The following is a 21866-nucleotide window of genomic DNA, read 5'->3' as shown; positions in this document are numbered from 1 at the left end:
GCCATCCAAGCCCCAGCAGTCTGTTTCAAATGAAGCTTATGTTGCATGTAAAAGACTGGCTGTAGATTCTTTACCTGAGTGTGAATAGATGAAACAGCCTGCACTTCTACGTTAAACACCCCCTTGTGCCCTTCGACCCATTTAATTGGAGGTGACTGTGATGGAACTTTCTGTGTTGAAGATAAAATAACAAGATGATCAGTTTAGCACTTTTTCCTGTAAGTAGCCAAATAGCAAATACTGTTTACATAGAGTGCACATAGCTTTTTACAAATTAGACGTACTTCACGTATCGCCTTTTTATTCCACATCTTTTCACTCTAAACTATTCTGCACCGGGGTTCTGGTTTGCTCTGCCAGAGAGATTGGGGTCAGTGATGCAGTTTGAATCTGTCTGGTCTCCGTTACATCAGCAATATTTTCTTACAGGCTCTGCCCTACTCCTCACTGTCTTCTTGGGGGAGGCTGATCCCTTCTTCTCCACCCTTGGGAATACCTTTCCTGAAGCCTTTAGGCAGCGACACTCCCATACACTGTGGGATAGCTGGATGTTCTGAGCCACTAAGTAGCAGGAGAGTATTAAGGGTCATATGACCCCAACCCCAAGGATGGAGCTTGTTGGAGGTCTGTAGGGCCTGCACCAGCAAGCAAGTGGTTATTCTGGCACCCACAAGCAGGTGCACGACTGCAGAGCCACTTGTTTTAGGGATTTTCTTTAAAGTCTTTTTGTTGGTTGATTGGTTGGTTGATTTGTTTAAGCATGGGGAAGGGTTCCTCCAATCAAGTTAGGCAAACGTTGGAGCCTAAAATACCAACAGTGCCCTTTTAACTGAGGAAATAGTATCTATTAGTAACGTTGTTTGTTACCTCTGGAGAATGCATTGAATAGTTTAAAGGCAACTTATCCAAGGCAACAGGAAGACAATAATGTCCAGTCTGGAGACGATCATTTAATAGAATTGGCAGCCACTGAAACAGATGAGGCAAAAAGAAAGTGATATTCATTACTGCAGGAGAATATGGCTATCTATCTAGTTTGTGATAATTACAGTCAACAGAACAATGATTAGATATCGACCAGAACAGTTTTGGCTCCACAGTAATTTCTGCCAAAATCTTTGCATTTTCAATTCACTGATAGCTACTGCAGAAGTGTCATCACGCCCCCGCCCCCATCTACAACACTTTGGACAGTTTTTAAAATATATCCTTTCTGAACAAAACAAACACAGAGCTTCCCAACTGGCATAAATTGTTCCGATGAATCCTCCTGGGAGGTTATAGGGTCCGTATATACGAAATGTCAGTGTTTCTAATTCACAGTAGTACACATCTTGGGCGAAAGAGATCTCTGGAGTAATTCCATTGACTTCAGTAAAGTTATGCCAGGGATGAATTGAGCCCTCACAGTTGCCATCAAGATTACTTGGATCAGCATCAGAAAGATTAATCCAAATAACATTTGGATACATTGCATTCTGATGCCACTCAAGTTTGAAAGGGGGAATACATTCAAGCATAACAGATTGGAATAATTCCTTAATTCAGTGAATGGAACCCTGCAGACAAAGAAAACTAACTGATGCCCTGATCCTGAAGACAAATGAGGAATCCATTGACTTCAGTGGGACAATTCCCATTATAAAGGTAAGTATTTGTGTCAGAGTTTGCAGGAATGGGGCCAATAAGAATAGTACAAACTTTACAACTGGTAACACAATCTTTTATTGTATATTTTGTAAAAAGTTAGGGGTAGACTCAGATCCTTCTGAAGCAGGTAAATTGACTTCCAACTAGCTTACTATGTGGAGGTTGCATGCAAAAAGTAAGGTCCATTATATACTTCATGGGTATCAATGATGCTATGGAATTTTTGTTACCGCAATGTACTGATATCCTTGGCCAACATCTCCCTTCCCTTCAGCGTTGTGAAGAGAATTTTTTCACTGACATAGTTCACCTTAGAGGTGAATGGACGTAAGTGGTGCTGTATGCAGATAGCAATAGGAATGTACGAAGTCACTGGAGAGACAAAGTGGGTGAGGTAATACCTTTTATTGGACCAACTTCTGTTGGCGAGAGGGACAAGCTTTAGAGCTTACTTTCACCTTGAATGGACCCTTGAAATATGTGTTTACTACTTATGCTAAACAATCTGTTCCACCTTGTTGTTCCACTGAGTTGTGGCACTCAGAGTACATTACCCAGACCTGAAGAAGAGCTTTGTGTAAGCTCGAAAGCGTGTCTCTCTCACCCACAGAAGTTGGTCCAATAAAAGATATTACCTCGCCCACCTTGTCTCTCTAGTTTCCTGGGACTGACACGGCTACACCACCACTGCAAACATGACGTCACTGGAAACATTTATGTAACAAAGGGTGATTCCACAATTTGATTGCAGGCATGGGCGGCACATTGCATAGGCTGGGGAAGGTTGTGCCTCCCCAAACAGCCTGGTGTGGCCCTGCCCATGCTCCTCCCAGAAGCCCTGCTTGCCCTTCCCCCTTGGCCCCAGCCCAGGCAGGCTGCTCCTCTTCAGGGAAGCATGCGGGACCTGGGGCTAGGGCAGCTGGGACTTGGCGTGGCTGAGGCCGTGCCACCCATCACTCAGGGCCGGGGGGAGAGATGGAGGTGCTGGGGCTGCCTGCCCTGCATTTGGTAGGGGCTACGCGAAAGGGGGGCTTCGGCGGGGGAAGGGGTGTGAGTCTTTGGGTGGTGGGAGCAGGGCCGGCCGGGGTCTAGCCTCCCGCAGCCAGCAGTTCATGCGCTGCACATGACTGCAGGCCATAAGTTTGTAAAGCACTTTGGGATCTTCTGGATTGAAAGAAATTCTCTGCATGTAAACTATTATTATACTTATCATCACTTTCCTGACTTTAAAAAAAATCCTTTATTGATTAAAGAAAAAAATACAGAACATTCCAACGAGCAAGCCATCTAAGTTAAGACTTATTACTCCCAACATTAGGACAAAGAAATGCATCACACAAGTGTATTACTTCATGCTTTTAACTTCTCATTTTTCTTTTTTTAAATTGACGTAGGAAAGAGCCAGTGCATGATATCAGGTCAGACTTCACTGAGACCACTCTCAGTGTGTAAAGTTAAATACCTGCAGAAGTCTTTGCAGGATCAGGGCATCTGATCCAGTCTGTGGTCTCTATCTGTGCTTGTTCATTCTTTTGATGTAGCCACAAAAGCCGTAACATTTGAATGCAGATGTGGCTGCTGGGAAGTGTTAAAATCAAGACCTATTACTCATGTCTGGAAATTGTTATAAGGGGATACATGCAGCATTGTTGTAGCCATGTTGGTCCCAGAATGGCAGACACAATTTGGTCCAATAAATGATATTACCTCACCCTCCTTGTCTCTCTGATAACAAAATAGAGCGTTTTTGCCATTTTGGCTGGGGACTAAGTGAGGAAATTAGTTAGTTATTTGTACAAAAAGCCTGTGTGCACAGGAAGCTGAAGTGTAAATCACAAGTGACTTACTGAATATCCCAGGAGGGTTTCTACACATGCTCCTTGCTTTGGCTGACAGCTGATATGGTAGAATGTGAACAGTAGGTGGTGTTTTTCTGTGAGTTTAGCAGGCAGTTTAATTTTCACTTCTTCATAAAAGTCAGGAGACCTGTTTTAAAAATACCAAACACAAACATCTTGAAAGATGAAACAGGCAGGAAGGCTACCTTGCCTTTAGGGGCCCAGATACTACTATGATATGAGTTGTCTAAGTCTCTAGTCAAATAGCTAGATGTATCAAGATGTGTATTAGCTAAAGTAGGCCAATGATGTACTCATAAGTAAACATAAATCTATGAATTAGCTGCCCTGCTGAAATGGAGAGAGCACATTGAGTCACCTCAGATGTCTCTTCTCTTCACGCTTGCAGAAATGCCTTCTATTAATCTTTGGTTCTGAAAACACTCATTTTAACAAAACCTAAATTCTGGGTCCAAATTCATCTGAGTGTTTCTATTTGTTTGGAACAGCTAATTCACCCAAATGAGGAATATTCTAAAGTCCCAGCACTACTTTTTACTTCTGGACATACTTCTTAACTTTCAAATAGGGAAAAACCTTGAATTTCCTTCTGAAAAATAAAACTAATTGTTATTAACATTAATATCATCATCAATAATAATAATACACCCCACTCTCCATGATTTCAATGAATGGGATTATTTCAATTCTGAATGGGACAAATCTTCAAAGCAATATTTGGAATCAGAAAAATATGGAATTTCACTAATCGTGTGGGTTTTTAAAAGCTATGTACAGTTAAAAGCATCCCTGAGCAAATGACTGGTATTTAATATATAATAAAAATATTAATAATAGTACACATACTTGTTATGATATGTGATAGCTGTGTACATCTCTTGCAAAAATTCTGGACCTGAAGATTTTCCAAAAATGATCTGTGTTCAAAAATAAAAGTAATGGTGATCAGGCATATAGCTATCAGATTTTATATCACCTTTAAGAAAGATTTAAATGTTGAAAAATGACAGTATTTTATTTTCTATCAGCAGGTTGTCATGAATGGGACGTACATATATTACACACCCCATTCATGACAACATGCTGACAGAAAATAGAACACTCAGATTTAAATACTTTTTTCAATACTGTATGTTTAAACATCTAAAAGAAAACTTTGTTAAAAGAACGTCAAGGTTGCACAGTTTCTCCCACACAAAGATATCTAGATATCTTGGGCTGCTGAATGGAATAGTCATCTGCATACAAAGATGTTTACCAGTTCTGTCTCACTGTGGATCTGTTTACTGTTCCAGTGTCAAGGTCACAGGTTCTATCCTCAGTGCTTGGATGGACCTGATATTTGTGTATTCATAGTGCACAGGATTAGTTCAGTGGGACACAGAATATAACATTCTTAACAGGTTTCTGAACCTCTGTGGATTTACTGGTAGAGTTCCCAACATGGCACTTACATAGAAGGCAATGTTATTCTTTTTTAAATAGAAGCTACAGAGTGTTTACTCTTTCATGTAATACATGAAGCATTAGAGAATACAGGAGGATATGTCCCTGTTCCATTCTAATTACAAGTCTCTTCTGCTGTTCCTCAGTCCTTTAGCTCCGCTTCCTGATGCGAACTGCTGCATGCTTCATGAGCACTGTGATCGAAACCATTCTGGTTTCAGTGCAAGGCCCACAAAAAATCATAGCTGTGTGTGAAGCATCAGGCCACAAGTCAACCCTTCACATGCTTTGTCAGTACTGCAGCTAGCTGAGTATGCTCCACAGATGTCTGAACCTGTTATTTAGTCTATATTACCGGCATTGCACAGGTACCATCTTCTCCACACATAAACTGAATCTTAATGGTAATGTTCCTTCCAGAGGCCAGTCGATTAGCAAAATTCAACCTCTGTGGGTAAACATAAAGGAGATTTCTGGAAGCAAAAGAAAGGAAAAGTAAATGAGTAAGGAACAATTTTTTGCTTTTGAAGAACAAAGTCCTTGGCATCGCATCGACTCGGTTCTTCTTCTTCCAATGCTGTAATTCCACCTACAGACTGAAGGCTTTGAAAGATCTCTTTCTATCTACAGAGATTGTTGGAAAAGGGTAAGATTTTGGTGCTGCACAATAAAGAGCGTATGTTTTGGGGTATTCCTAAAGATAAATTATGCCTTTGAGAGGGCAACCTGGCATTCCCCCATTCTTCCAAAGAACCCTGTCGCCCAGCCCTTTTATTCTAGGGCTGAGAGACAAGCTAGCATGTTTGGGCCTAAGGAAATCTCCATTCTCGTGTGAGAACAAATACAAGTCCCACTCAAATACCATGGCAAAGATATACCTACATTAGTTGGCTTGCTAGACAGACAGAGAGAACAACTGTTACCAGTCCCGCTGCTGGAGAATAGGGGCCAATGAAGCTCCTTGTTCCCATCACTCTTCTCAGGAGACCCTTAACTGGTATGTATGATGGAGGGATGGGGGAAATCAAGCCAGCAACTAGCCCACAATTAAAACAAATCTCTCTCTCTCTCTCTGTATATATATAATTTTTATAATTATCTATCCATATAGGACAGCAATACGCCTTCTGATGGTCCTCCAAGATCTAGGAGGAGCAAGGGCCACTCAGATGCTCACTGGAGATGGTAGAAGATGATAGGAGACTACATGACCAACAGGGGAGCATAGGAGCCTGTACCTTCTATGGGGAAGGAAGCTGTGAATAGGAGAGATTTAGAGGAGTTTCATTGATTTCTACTAAACAAAAACAAACAAACAAACAAACAAAAACTCACTTGGCTTTGACTTTCACTAGGTATTTGGTTCAAACCAACAAACAATACACACACATACACTTTTTGATCCGGGTCCGCCTAATGTTCTGTTTAGTTCAATACAAAGCCGCCTGGATGCCCGAGCTGCAATGATGTATTTCACTGACTTTTTATTTTGTTTTAGTTTATTCTTTCATTAGACAGCAGCTGTCTGCTTTTATAGTTGCTGGCAAATAAAAAAATTTTTAAAAAATCTCGTAACACTCAGACCTAGCATTTAAAGCTTTCCTTGCCAAGGAAGGGAAAGTTCAAGGTACACTGAGTCTCAGCTAATCCTTCATTCCCCTAGCATTCCAGAACCTAGTGATATAGCTTATTATGAGGCAATTTGATATGGAAACAAAAGAAGACCATTTTCATGTAATAAAATGTGCTGATTCCGTAATAAATGAACATTCCTGCTTTCTGCAGTGAAACGCAAAAATCTCTATTCAGGAAAGTGAGCCTACATTGTCTGCAAATGTTAAAGAGCAAAAACAAAGCTTATAAGAACTTCTTAATAACACAAGACAAATATAGAGCATTGCTGGATAGGGCTGCTGCTTCTCTCCTACAGAGAAATTGGCTCTGAATGAAGGATATGCTCAGAGATGCAAAAAAAAGAGAATTCACCGAGTAAACTCAACAATTCTGTTTCACATTTGCCAAGGTTATAACAACTCAATAGCGATAGCAGATTAACCATGGCACTTAAATAGATTTTCAGCCTGTAGTTCTTGGTGTCTGGTTTCGGGGATTTATTTTTACTAATGTTTATACACATATTTAAAAAAAAAATGCAGCTTGCTCCTGGAAATGTAGTATACCTTTACAATTAACTAAGCTCCAGATCTTGCAAGCTTCTCCACATAGGCAGATCACTGCACCTGCACAAAGACCCATTGACTTTGGGGAGTGGAGGGGAGGCTATCAGAGTGGAAGAGTCTGCAGGATCAAAGCCCAAGGATACATAAGGGTACTTCACATAGGTGCCGACTCTGTGGGTGCTATGGGGCTGGAGCACCCATGGGGAAAAAATAGTGGGTGCTGAGCACCCACCAGTAGCCCCCCTATCAGCTCCCTCCATCCCCTCAGTGCCTCCCGCCCGCCAATGGGCCCCACGGATCAGCACCTCTCCCTACCCCAGCATCTCCTGCCCGCCGCAATCAGCTGTTTCGCAGTGTGCAGGAGGCTCTGGTGGGGAGGGGGTGGAGTGATGATGCAGTGTGCTGGGGAGGGGATGGAACTGGGTGGGAAGAGGCGGGCTGGGGGTGAAGTGGGGGTGGGAAAAGGCAGGGCGGGTTTGAGCAGGGGTGGGAAGAGGCGGGGTGGGGATGGGACCTTGGGGGAAGGGGGGAGGGGTGGAGGGGCCTGAGGCAGAGCCAGGGTCAAACACCCCCCAGCACTTTGGAAAGTCGGTTCCAGTGCTTCAAAATCCAAGGCTAAAACCCTGACCCCAGTGAAGTCAATGGCAAAACTACAGTTGACTTCTGTGGGGCTGGCACAATACTGAGTTAATTACAAACAAGAAGCTGCATTTGTGCATGCTATAACAGCAGCACACTAGTCACTTCATACCACTCATTGGGCCAGATTTGCCATTCAGTTATCTGGGTGCAATCCCGTTCTGAGGAAAGCCCCAACGGAGAAAAACACGGCTGTTTGTTATGAAAGTTGTTTTTATAATGGCCTGACAGCTGTGGGGGGCCTTTCTTAGCTAGGATTCTGCCACATGTTGTCAGTGTTTAAAGTAGACTAATGACTATCTGGCCAGGGGGAAGCAGTGGGGAAAGGTTCCAACAGCAGAGAGTTGCCAAAGCCTTTCCCCTCTGCCAGTCTTTCACTGTGGTGGGGAAAGGCTACAGCAGAAGGAAGCTGCCAGAGCCTTTGTCTGCTGCCTCGAGACTTTTCTCACTGCTGGAGACCTCCTCTGCATTCCTTCCTCTTCCATTGCACCACTCAAAACAGCAGTGTAAATAGGGAAGGCACTGCTTGGGCTGTAGAGAGCCAAGTAGGCTATGTATCTGGGTTCATCACACAGGGATCAGGTGTGTCCTTACTCTACTCGCCTAAGCAGTGTCTCACCATTTACAATAAATATTTATACATGTGCTGGGGTGAGCGGTGTCATGTATGTACTCTACATGCTGCTGTAAAGAGCATGCAGTCTCGACATCTCTTTAGCCTCTTTGTGCCTCAGTTCCTCATCTCTATAATGGGGATGATGGTGCTTTCCTACATCACAGAGGTTTTTGTGAGGATAAATATATTATAGACTGTGAAGCAGTTTGAGATCAATTGATGAAAAGCGCTATATCTAAGAGATAAGTATTATTATTATTATTAATTATTATTATTCTTTTGGTACAAACAAACTGAGATGTAGAAAACGCAGGTCTGTTTATCACCGTGTACTGCAATGTTTAGGGTTGCAGTACTTTGTGAGATGTAGCAGGCTTCACAGTGAAATTAAAAACATATCCCAGGTTGGTTTATCAGCTAGGGAATGCTAGACGGACTGCAGCATGTCTTAGCGGACAAACAAGTGCATGACTTGCCTTTCATTTTGCTGTGTGCCAAGTCTCGCAGAGTAATGCAATCTACCACTTACATTTTTATATGCAATTTCCACTCAGCTAGGTTCTCTCACCATGATGTTATGAAAAGCTAAGGAAAGTGCAAAATATATTGGTAACTTCTACTGAATTATGCTCGGCTGAATGACTTATTAAACAAAGGATATTATCAATATTACACCTGTCAGAGGTGAACAACACATATAGGAGAGATTGTATAATCTGTTCATTGGTTTATGGATCTGCAGCTCTATAGAGGGTGTCACAAATCCACATAATGACCCTGAGTGCTGGATTTTACATTTAGATGTGACTTAAGATGAAAGATGTGTAAAATCACGTGTAAACAGAGAGCTCTCTGCTGACTATACATATGAGGAGGCGCCAATGTATTAATTAATCCAGCAAGTACATAGATAAGGGCCAAATTCTGACCCCTTTTATGCTCATGTATCTCCACTGGTCTCACATTTGCAAACCCCACCACCACTAGGGACGGTAAAGGGCAGCATTTGGCACTAAATATCTTGCATTTGTAAAGGGCCAGTGTGGCAAGTCCTGGTTGGTCTGTGTAAGGTCAGGAAGATAAAGGTAAATGGAGCTTACTCCCACTATGCATCAACCAGATACAACTAGCAGCCCTCCTGGTCACAAGTGCTTCACACAGACTACAAGCCACCCCAACAGAGGGAGAGAAAACAGGGAGTCGGACATGGCTCTCTTGGACATTAAGCACTCCTGTATTCACATCCTACATACTACTGTACTAATCTTTGTACAAAATATGCCTCATGAGGTATCACTGGAAAACTAACAACTCATTGATCATTTATTTTATATTCTTCTGTGAGGTATCTGTGCAATGGGTATGAAATGTTACAGATATATGCTAGATTTATGACTCAAGTGTGTTTAAATCAGGCATATCAGAGGGAGATGGTAAACAAGTCTGCCCCAGACAAAGGAATGTGTTTTCCCCTCCTGCGAGTCACTTCCAAAGTACTCGGAATGACAATGAGAATGTATTTACATATTGTGTAAACGGACCTCTCAAGCTAACAAGGGGTGTAGGCAAACCTCACACTAACAAGTCACGGAGAAGCCAGCATAGTGTCTATGCCCCAGCAGGAGAGAGAAGCTGGGTCTGGGTTTTACTTTTCAGAAGACTACAGTGCAAAGGTTTACTGGTATATAATTACAGGGGTGGGGGTGAACCTCAGGTGATAAGCAATTGAATCAACTGATTGAATACAATATTGCTGTATTATAGAAGTGTATAGAGTGAGGTCTTTTCTGAAAGCTAATGACATACTGGTGATTAATACAACTGTGAAATGTATGTATTGACACCCTATGAGGAACTATGGATACTAAATGATATTGTGTTTTAAAGTCTGTGGCCAAACAGGGAGAAACAGGTTCCCTCCCAGACAGGAGAAAAGTAGCTATTTACCTGTCTACTCTAAGAATTAAGCATGGTGGAATCAAAACAATGGAAGCCCCATTTACAGACAGGAAGGGAAGAACAGCATGACATCATCCTGCCTCTTGAAACAAAGCCATTGAACTTTGGAAGATACAAGCAAAGACAGAAGCCATCTTTGCATCCATCACTAGACACACAAAAAGGAACAGAGCTCTTGCATGCTGAGAAAGATGGATCCTTCCGCCAATGAGGGGTTGAACTCTCTGGAAACTGAATATAGGTGAGAAAAAGCATTTTGAACAAAATCTGTACCTTGCTAGATTAAGTTTTAGACTTTCAGAGGCATGTTTTCACTTTTATTTGCTTGTATCCCTTTCTAACGTTATCTTTTATACTTTAACTCACTTAAAATCCTATTTTCTTTTGTTAATACATTTGTTTTATTATTAATCTAAATCTCTAGTCCTGTGTTTGAATTAAAGTGAATGTTAACTCCAGTGAATGTGGCAAGGTGGTAGCTTTTGTGTCTTTAGAGGAACAAATGGACTTTATTATTTCTCCAAACTGCCCAGGAGGGGGCAGGACATTAGAGAGTATACGGTTTGGGGAAAATTTGGGACTGGGAGTGTGTTGGGCTCACCCTGCAACTAGTAACCAAAGCTGGTGGAAGCCAAAGTGGGGCTGTAGGCAGGCCGTTGGGGTGGGAGCTGCTGAACCAGGGCTGTCTAGCACAGACACGTCAGTGTGGGACCTACATGCTTGTAAACTGGTTGTGAGCATTCCAGGCTAGGAACTCCAGCAGCAAAGCACTGTAAGGCACCCAGAGTTGCAGGGTAAGTTGTGACACTAACTCTCACTCGTCTGGATTGCCTGCTCAATACTCAGAACACCCTCCCTACCGCAACAACCAGCAGCGAGCAGGCCATGCATGGGAGGGAGCACATTCTCCTAAATTGTGGCACAGCAGCATGCTCCTGTAGGGCTGGGGAACTCCAGGAGGCACTGTGTCTCCCCGGGGATCAGTTTCTCCAGGTAATGCCAGTGGGGCAGTGAAGCTGTGCCTAATGGACACATTCTGGCCTATGTGTCACAGCTACTCTTGGTTTAGATAAAAGTAGAAAAGTAACTGATACACAAGGTTGAAACATCCTCTTTCAGGGAGATCAATGCACAGAGCCATTAGACATTTGTATCTGGTGGAAAGGGTCATGAGAAAAGCAAAGGTATCCCAGTATGGTTAATCTTTCCATTAAAGGCTGTATCTAGCTCTTCTAATGCAAATGCAGGAAGAGGTGAGGTGGAGGTGGGGCCTTGGGGGAAGGGGTAGAGTGGGGTCAAGGCCTGGAGTAGAGCTGGAAGTTGAGTGCACACACAAACTCCCCCGGTACATTGTAAAGTCGGTGCCTGGGTAAATGTGGCTCGTATATCATCTTTGGCTCCCCCAATTTTCAGAACAGTCAGGGGGCAACTTGACTCCTTGTGCAACCTCAGTGCTCTCATTTACACTTCCTTGTAACAGCAAGTAAGACTAGACAGGTAAGGGTGATTGTAGCGGGGTGGTCACCCGCTCCTGCCCTGAAGGGGTTAAAACAGCCCTGGGAGACGGCTTCCCTGGGGGAGCCAATAGTAAAAGCAGCCCTGGAAAGGGCTGTGGCTGGAAATAAGGGGAGTGAGAACAGCTGGGGGAAGCTGTGGCTAGCTCAATCAGGGCCCAGTTGTGGGCTGGGGGCCAGAAGCAAAGGAGTCTCCTCTAGTCCTGGAGTGGGAAGGACTGGCTGCCTGGGAGCAAGGTACCTGAGTCGGAGCAGTGCTGGGGAAGGGCAAAGGGAGCTGGGGAGCTCCAGCCTGGTAAACCCCCCAGGCTGCAGGCCTTGGTAAAGGCCCAGAAAGGTTCTGGGACTGCAGAGGCGCAGCCTGAGGATAGGCAAAAGCAGCAGGTCTTACCCCCTTGCCAGTGATGAGTGGCCATTACACTGCAGTCTGCCCCAGTGAGCGGGGGCTAGATAATGACTGGCAGTAGCCACTGAGGCAAGGTGGATTTAGAGGGTTGGGGGTTCCCCTGGGAGGGGAGACCCAGAGCAAGGGGATACTGCTGGGACAGAACCAGGAGGGACACGGGGCCAGTGGCAGGCGAGACACCGGCTTGCAGAGGGCGCTCCGAAGGCTGGAAAGAGCGAATTCCTGAGATGACCAGCAGGAGGTGCCGCACCGGTGAGTCCTCGCCTCACGACAGCTGTGGGTGATGTAAAGTGACGATGCAAAGGGGCCACACCAGGGCTCAGGATTTGACCCATTCTGTTTAAAAATAAGCAACTTTTTCTCTCTCTCTTTTTATTTTTTGAGTGCTTTTTTTGGAGATTAATTTTCGTAAGGGAAACCTTACCCTATGACCTCTAGGATGGAGCACTTATGCTGGGCAAAACACTCTGGGATTTACTCAGCTGCAGTTGTTTCTAGTTATGGGATGTCATCTTCAAACTGCTGTACTGTAAACTGTCTCTTTACTTAGCCAGCATTATACAAGCATCACCGCAGCTAAAGACTGAGTTAGCTTCGCCACTATAAACATCTCCATTTGGGTTTATTATCTCAGCAACGTCCACTATGTCAGTGTGGGCAGCCACAAACTATGACACACATTGCTGAGGACTGCAAAATGACTCAGCGTCCTGGAACACGGTTGATAAGAACGCTGTGGCTTGGCTGATTGCATACACCAATTAATAACAATCTCAGCATTTCAAAATCATGCTGGGGTGAACTTTAGCATAAATGATGTCAGCCCAACTGCAAACTTTCTTCCCAGAATTTTTTTTGAAAGGTAAAACTGTTTTTTTGAACACAGACCAACATAATTTGAAGATGACTTGCATCAGATTTCGAACATCAAACTTGAGGTACAATGTAGTTTAATTAAAAACAACCGCCTGCCACTCCAGATTTCACCAGTATAGGCCTATTTGATGTTCTTTAAAAATCCTTTATGGGTACTCTCAAGTATTTTTCAATTATGCTAGTTTCACATGTAAATAAATGGGGTATAGCATGATGCAATTACTGTTCTCAAGATAGTGTTAAATGAACACCAGCATCTGGAGATCTAAAACTTTTTTTAAAGATGTAAGTAGTTTCAGGTACTACTTCTGCTCCTAAGTCTCTCTGCCAGGTTTTCTGACTTTCAACTGCATTTTTCTGTTTTTGTAAATGCTTTTCTCTCCTCCGTTGCTCCATCAAAAACCTCAACACACACAAAAAACAAACACAAAAGCCTGGGAAAATCAACTGACTATCCAGGGGAACCGTGAAGCCTGACTATGAAAAAGGTAAACATACTGTTAAAACAGAAGAACATAATGTCTTTCAGTTTTAGTCATTTTAGTTGTGATTTGTAGCTATAGCAGGTACAGCATTTTCAGATAGAAGTCTGATTTTTAAGTTGAGTTCCTTTAGTGCTAGTGTTTGGACACCATGTTACAAGGTCAAAAATTATGGTAGAAAAATTTTTGTGCAAGTCAGTGTCAAAGCAATATAAATGCTCAGCTGTGGAGAAGATGTTTTGATGTCAAATGAAGACAAAACACTGGCCAAGATAATAACAAAACAATGTTAATGCAAGTCCACAAGACAATAATTAATAAAATAAAGATGACAACATAAAATTAATGCAAATCTAATTTAATTAGAGTCTCTCAGTAAAATCACCAATTCACAGAAACAATCCTTACCGTGCACATAACACTGACTTGGGTTGGAGAACCCTCTGAAGAGAGATCAACTGTGCTGCTCTGTCTAAACACAATGGGGTCAAACCCTGCCCTGACTTGCACACTGTACAACTCCACTGTGGTCTGAACTCGCTGTCCTGTCCTACATCTCCATGCAATTTGACTGCACTGACTTGACCGTGGCCAAGTTCATGGTCAGGGCACAGCAGATCTATCCTCCACCGAAATAAAATATACACAGAGGCTTTAAGACTTTGACCCTCTTGTGCTTAAATGACATTACTCATAATTATTGGTTGTGTTGGTTGGTAGTTCTTCACACTAAGTTACACAACTACTTGTGAGTTACATCCCAGTGTGACTGGGTTTCAAATTTTAATCAACAATAGATATGTCTGTGGATGACTAGGACACGAATACCACACATAATAAAATTCAATATACCTCTAGGTAGACACTATTAATACAGAACACGGACTGATATGCAGATGTACTGTGATCACTAAATTAACCTTGTCACTTGCTGCTGATGGTAATAAATACAAATAATGCAGTTATTTAGTATATGTCAACATAGTCTCTATTGGTTCTATTGTTTTCACTCATTATTAGGTCTTCAGTAAAATGGCTGTAAACTTTATCCCAAATTGCAGTTATTTTACTGACTATATAAGCTCATTTTCAATAACTTAGAAAACACAGAAGAAATGGTGCATCTGCAGAATTTCAATATGCTACATTATTTTAAAAGGAAGTACATGCATAAATTCTCAAGATGGCCATAGTTCTTTAGGTTTTTAAAATATGATTTCACTTTTAATATGGATAATAGCCTGGATAATATTTTCTTATACTTAAAATTAGAGATCAGTTCCGGAGTAAGTGTTCAGATCCAGATTAGGTTTACGCTGGGGCTTGGGTATAACTCTGTGAGGTCCATCTCATGGAGTTTCCAAGTAACCATCCACTCAAGTGGGTGTTTTGTGGGATGCACAAGAGGCAATTGGTTGTGACCTCCCAGCCCCCATGAATCCTGCAGATCCAGAAGGAAGGCTCATTCACACTTGTGCAAGGGACCCAATGGGAGATGCTAATGTTTCAAGTACCATTAAAACCTGATATCCACAGGATAAGCCAGGAGTAAGGCCTGCTCTCTAACTCGACCCCAAAGTACATTGACCCAAGGGCCTTCTGTGAGTATTAGAAAAAAAGGGAATGGGGAATTTCATGGACTTGTACAGGGACAATGTTTGTGGAACCACAACTTTCCTGTTCATTCCGTGATCCTAGGATCTAGGTTCTCTCCAACTGCACTAGCAGAAGGGTTGATCTACTTCCAAATCTAAACGTATTAAATCTTTATTAATGAACTAAAGGGTTAAATTTCTGATGATCATTAACTCTAGGCTTTAACATACAGCAGACAATATGCTTGAAAGATAACAAAAGAAGTTTCTTGAAAATGTTCCTTAAATAGCCCTCATTTCTGATACTGTTGATAATTATGAGGAGATTATTTTGTCCTCGTAAATTTAATAAATAGCACTATCCTTGTAGGTACATGACATTTAATGTAATCTAATACTTCCCAAAATACTGATAACATGTTCCTGTGTAGTCATATGTATTACGTGATATGAATCATCATCTCACGTGCTTCAATATCTTCTTTTTCCCAGGATGTTTTTGATTGATATAATTTCAATGCAAAATATTTTGGAATTTAAAGCATAGACTCATCACTAAACCTCCAGCTCCCAGTATTTAAACAGCTGCACTTCTACTGCAATAGGAAGTTAGGGGTTAACCTGTGGAATTTGAAAATACTTTGCTCTAATTGTTGATCGCATTCACATTTTCTCCCACTGTGCTGGGACCTTCAAAGTGGTCCATTTGGAAACTTTTCTTAGACCAGGCTGGCAGATCTGTAGGAGGCTAAAAATCTTTACAAATTGCAATGCACAAAATATCTGTTTTGGTCCTCCTGAGTATTGCACATTCTCTAAACACTGTAACCAAAGGCAACTATGCATCAAGCAAGAAAGAAATGCAAGGTGCCCACTTTCATTATTCCAGCGAGGAAATCCATGTGCTCTCTCAAGGTGTCCTGAAGCTTGGAGCTGGGTTAAAGGAGCAGGTTGACCATACTAAAGAGAAAATTACCTACATCTTTCAACAGCTCAACATTTTTAACAACTCCTTGATAGAATTACTAGAGCAGGTCAGCCTAAATAAGAGGCTGAGAAATGGTCTTATGGAGAAAACTCAGCAACTTGAAACTAGGAACCAAGTTCTGAGCAGGCTCTCTGCAGAGCTCCAGAACCAACTTGCTGAAGTGATGCATTACAGAATGACTTTCAACACCAGGCTGGAATTTTTAGAGGAGAAGATAGAGAATGCCCTAAATTACAAGACTAACACCAGTACTTCAGTGAGTATGACTGACATTATGGTAAGTACCGGAGTTTTTAACACCTGATCTTCTTAATCTATCTTTTAGCATGATTATTTATTCACTTATAGTGATTCTCAGTAAAAGTGGACACTAGACATAGGACTTTTTTTTTAATCCATAAATCTATTACCATATGAGCTGAAAACAGGCTTGTCTGTTTTGCTCTGCATTTTTTTCTTTATTTAAGACTTATGTGGTTACATGTAAGCTCTTCCGGGTCTGAGCTGTCTTTATTTTTGTTCACTGTATAGCTTGATAATTACTAATTATTATTCAAAAACTGTAGTGGTGAATTCATTTACCACATACAATTAAAAGTGGGACAAAACCTGCAGTCCTTATTCAGGCAAAACTCTTATTGGTTTAATTGAGAATTTTACCTGTATGGGGACTACAAGATTTGCCTCTAAAAATAATGTTCTACTCTAGTTCTGATCATTCCTCCAGCTAAAAAAAAGATGCCCCAGTATTTTGCAACCAAACCTTGGAACACATTCAAAGATTTTTGCAGCTTCAAAGTCATCTTTTCTTTTCTCCCCTCCTCCCCCTTCTTCCTAGTCTTTTGTGCACACTCAAAGCGTAAGAATTGATGAGTTGCTTACCGAAGTGGAGCTGCAGCAAGACCGAATTAGTGTACAAGATGCACTCATTCAAAAGTTGCTGAAAAAGGTAGGCTTTTCATATCGTTTTTTCCCCATTCGCCTTTTCACTGCGGGCCTGTGTTTTGAGTTTGGAAGACTACAGTGATCCACTGAACTGGTAACATTATTATTATTTATTTGTATTGTGGTAGCACCTAGGAAGCGATCATACTAGGTGCTGTACAAACACTATAAAAAGAGGGTCCCGGCCTCAAGGGCTTTTCCTGTTACAGGGGGAAACAGTGGGGATATGTTTTTTCCTAAAAGGTAGATGAAAGACCAGAGATCCGCCAAAATTCTTGGCACCAGGAGTTGGAAATTCAAACAATGACAGTACTAATACCTGGCACTAATCTTCTAAGTACTGTATAAATATCATCAACCTGTGTCACATTCCTGCATGGTAGGAATTTTACCAATGAGATACAGCCACTCACCCACAGCTATGCAGGGAGTCAGTAGCAAAGCTGGTTTTAGAATTCAAGGGTAAAGGGCTGCAGTCTAATGTCTCAACATTCCACCTGCCCAAAGAATGGAGATGCGTACTTGTTGATTAATGGAATCATTTGATTCCTATGCATCTCTGGAAGACTGATGCTCACTTTAGTTCCTATAGAAAGAAAAACTTGTGATTTCCCTGTATACTTTATAAATGACTTGCATTAAGTTTCTGTAATTCTCTCTTTCATTTTTAACCACATTGTACTGTTGTTACTTTTTGCTACACAGGTTAGGCCAAAAATTAAACTAGCCAGACAGCCGAAGACCAATGGAATGAGGAAGAAAATAGCAGATTCTTCTGAGAGGCAGAACACAACATTATCAGCACATGAGAGTATATGAAAGACAATCACAGGATTAAAATATTTTACCAGTGATCTATGCAATGTAAGTGCAGATATGCTACTAGGATTTCTATCTTGATTAGATGGCTAACATGCACGAAAGCTAGAGGCTGTCTTGGTCAATAGTTTTTATCTTTTAACAAACTGTATGGCCAAGGTGCTGAAAAATTTTTCAAAAATATTGTTATTGTAGCGTGAATATGACAGCTACCAACTAGCTTGCTCCTAACAGAAATTTTGTAGACCCGTAAACACTAGTTACAAAGCAAATATTTTAAGATAAAATATTTAATTAATATTTTAATATTAAAAAGAATGAGCGAAAACATTTTTAGAGCAGTGCATCTGAGTTTAAAAAAAGTGTTTTTAGACATTTCTTAGAACTATACTTTATCATGAAGTTTATGGAAATCCATGTTTTATTCAGTTTCTCAGCTGACTGATTGAACTGCACAGGGATCGTCATGCCATATGGTATATAGTTCACCAGTTGTATATTACATAACTAATGCAATTTGTTCTGGCATCTCGGGTGTAATGCATCAGTTGAAAGCACTGTGATACACAAGCTATATGCAGGCGGGATGCTTGTGCCACTAGATTGCTGATTGCTAGACTTTCATTTTTTCATGGTTTGTGTTATGTTAAGTAACATATAATAGAATTCATTATTTTTTTATTTTAACACCCAAAAAAAAAAAAAATGCACAGCAACTTCCGGAAACCTTACAAGCAGGCCTGTGTGTGCGCACGCACACATAGTCACACCCCCACTGAACACAAGTGGGGACTGGCTGGACCTACTCCTGGATAGTAAAAACAAGAAGTGGGATATTGTGTCATATCCCCTCTGCCAATAGCAGTGGCTTAAGCACTGTTCTTTCCTGAGATCTATAAAGAAGCAGAGAGGTAGTAAGACAGACAAACATAAATGGGGCCTCTGATGGCAGGATCTCTGAGTGCAATACATCAGCAGGGACCACATTCTTAAACAAAGAGAAATGAAGTTGGGCAATTTAAACCCCTTGGAAAGAAAAACAAACCAATGTAGTGCTAGAATCCACAGAACTGGTGCACAAATAAAGGAACGGGGAGGGGGCAATCTCTACCCCAGAGAGCAACTGTGAAACTGTTAGCATGGTGAGATGCCCTGCCCCAGAAGTATGACACAAGTAGGGCAGCTGTGCTCATAAGGCCCCCCACCACCCCAAGTATGCTAACACTGCATGTAGTGTCTGAGAGAAATCCCTCTAATACAGGAACTTGGAGTGTGGGCCAGAGTACAGAAAAGTTCACCCAGAGCCAAGTATCAGCAAAAGCGATTGCATCACCAACCTAAAATGTGAGCAAAGCAATGGAAGCTGTGAAGGTACAACACTCCCTGCTCCTCCCCTTAGATCTCAAGTGTAGCATGAGCACAAGGGAGTAGTGAAAAATCTTACCTCTCCACAGTTAAAATAAATAAGTGGTTAGCATGTGAGCAAAACATGAGAGCAATGCGGACCATTATGAATGAATTACCTTTTCTTCCAGACTAGACAGAACCATTACTCCTAAAAGCAGAAGCCAAGCAGAGGCTGGGTCTAGAAACTCTCTCCCAAGTACAGGGGATCACAGAACACCCGAGAACACTAATTAGCAGCTTCAATAAAAATACCAAAACCGAGAGTTTCTTTCAAAACCCTTAAAAACAAAAGCCTAACACTTCCTGTATCAAAAGCAGGACTGTGTCTGTTTTAGCTTAGTGACTGTTGAAGCAAATCACTACGCTCTAGATCCAAAATTTTACCCTGGAAGGGTGCAGGATCACTTTCATTTACATTTCATGGAGTGAAAAATTTATACATTTAAACAACATGATTTAGGCTTTTTTTTTTTTTTTTTTTGCTGTTTAGAACAGAAAAAAGTTACTGAAATAAATAAATCTTCAGTTGTTTTGTCATTCAGTGTGAAACTACATTTATTAAGGAAACACAGGTATACAACGAAAGGGAGTGCTCTGTTTCACAGTGCTGTGATCTCACTAGTGTAAACCGGGAATAATAAAGGAATGGCATTCCGCCAGTATAAAAACTAGCATAAGCAAAATCAAAGTCAGGTCCAGAGTCTATAACAAAGATTCTGCCTCTGCTGTTAAACAAGAAAAATCCACTTTTCAGAAAAGCAAAATATTTCTTGTCATCTATGAAAGCTTTTGTGCTGGTAGAAAAGGACCTTCAGCATGTGTGATGGGATTTGGATTTATAGAGCCCACACTAGATGAGGAAGGCACTGGAAGGATCCTGTGTGCAGGGCTAGCCCTGCCCCTCTGGCCTTGTCAATCACCTATGGTAGGGAGGAGGCCTTTAAAAAGGAGGAAACTGCAGTCACCTGGGGAAAGAGGTCATCTTGAGCAGGAGAATCATAGAATCATAGAATATCAGGGTTGGAAGGGACCTCAGGAAGTCATCTAGTCCAACCCCCTGCTCAAAGCAGGACCAATCCCCAACTAATTCATCCCAGCCAGGCCTTTGTCAAGCCTGACCTTAAAAACCTATAAGGAAGGATATTCCACCACCTCCCTAGGAAACACATTTCAGTGCTTCACCACCCTCCTAGTGAAAAAGTTTTTCCTAATATCCAACCTAAACCTCCCACTGCAACTTGAGACTATTACGCTTTGTACTGTCATCTGCTACCACTGAGAACAGTCTTGATCCATCCCCTTTGAAACCCCCTTTCAGGTAGTTGAAAGCAGCTATCAAATCCCCCCTCATTCTTCTCTTCTGCAGACTAAACAATCCCAGTTCCCTCAGCCTCTCTTCATAAGTCATGTGTTCCAGTCCCCTAGTCATTTTTGTTGCCCTCCGCTGGACGCTTTCTAGTTTTTCCACATCTTTCTTGTAATGTGGGGCCCAAAACTGGACACAGTACTCCAGATGAGGCCTCACCAGTGTCGAATAGAGGGGAACGATCACGTCCCTTGATCTGCTGGCAATGCCCCTACTTATACAACCCAAAATGCCATTGGCCTTGGCAACAAGGGCACACTGTTGACTCATATCCAGCTTCTCGTCCACCGTCACCCCTAGGTCCTTTTCCGCAGAACTGCTGCCTAGCCATTCGGTCCCTAGTCTGTAGCAGTGCAGGAGATTCTTCCATCCTAAGTGCAGGACTCTGCACTTGTCCTTGTTGAGCCTCATCAGATTTCTTTTGGCCCAATCCTCTAATTTGTCTAGGTCCCTCTGTATCCTATCCCTACCCTCCAGTGTATCTACCACTCCTCCCAGTTTAGTGTCATCTGCAAACTGGAGAGTTCAGGAGCAACTCCTGGAGCCATGGGGGAACTCTCATCAAGGAGGAAATCTCCACCCCGACCCTACGGGAAGTGTGGTGAACTCCCAGGGAAAGCCTGACAGAGTGAGCCCGATTCAGCAGCCCAGCCAGAGGGATTCCTTGAAAACCACTACACAGATGCTGTACTGTTAGCACTAATGTTGGCCCTTTTCCCCTTTGAGGGGCTCTGGGAAGAAGTTATTCTCAGGTGCACGGGGGCATTTAACTTTCCTTTAGATCCCCCATCAGAAGGGCTTTAAGAAGGCCCACAAAGGGCAGGCCCACTTGAGGCCTGTGCAGGAGGCACCTAGTGTCACTGACTGGGCATGGCCAGGCTTCCTCCATTTTGGAGAAAAAGCTACGGGGGACTCTTTTACAAGTATGTCATAAAAATAAACCTAAATTTGGGAATCTACTACTTGACCTAGAACTTTGCAAAAAGTCCATTGACCCATCAGAGACAGGGTATTTCATTGATGGTTCCATCCTGCACACATACAGGCAGACTTCAAATTTACCAGCTTATCACTGTAAAAAACTTCCATTCGCTTGTGTACTTTATCCAAATAAATATT

General features: G+C 42.1%; 1 protein-coding gene across 1 annotated transcript in view; it reads right to left on the bottom strand.

Annotated features, from left to right (window-relative positions):
* Nucleotides 1-21866, bottom strand: part of DOCK8 (dedicator of cytokinesis 8) — a 132302-nt gene that overhangs the window by 52862 nt on the left and 57574 nt on the right. Inside the window, exons 15-19 of the mRNA XM_073345216.1 lie at nucleotides 5311-5428; nucleotides 4356-4426; nucleotides 3498-3636; nucleotides 868-969; nucleotides 75-170 (exon numbers count right to left, since the gene is read on the bottom strand). Of these exons, the coding sequence (XP_073201317.1) occupies nucleotides 75-170; nucleotides 868-969; nucleotides 3498-3636; nucleotides 4356-4426; nucleotides 5311-5428 (526 nt within the window). The remainder of the gene's footprint in view (nucleotides 1-74; nucleotides 171-867; nucleotides 970-3497; nucleotides 3637-4355; nucleotides 4427-5310; nucleotides 5429-21866) is intronic.

Source organism: Lepidochelys kempii, chromosome 5 (assembly GCF_965140265.1).
Source record: "Lepidochelys kempii isolate rLepKem1 chromosome 5, rLepKem1.hap2, whole genome shotgun sequence".
Taxonomy (NCBI): Eukaryota; Metazoa; Chordata; order Testudines; family Cheloniidae; genus Lepidochelys; species Lepidochelys kempii.
The sequence above is the reverse complement of the archived record's forward strand: the minus strand, read 5'-3'. Positions and strand labels throughout refer to the sequence as shown.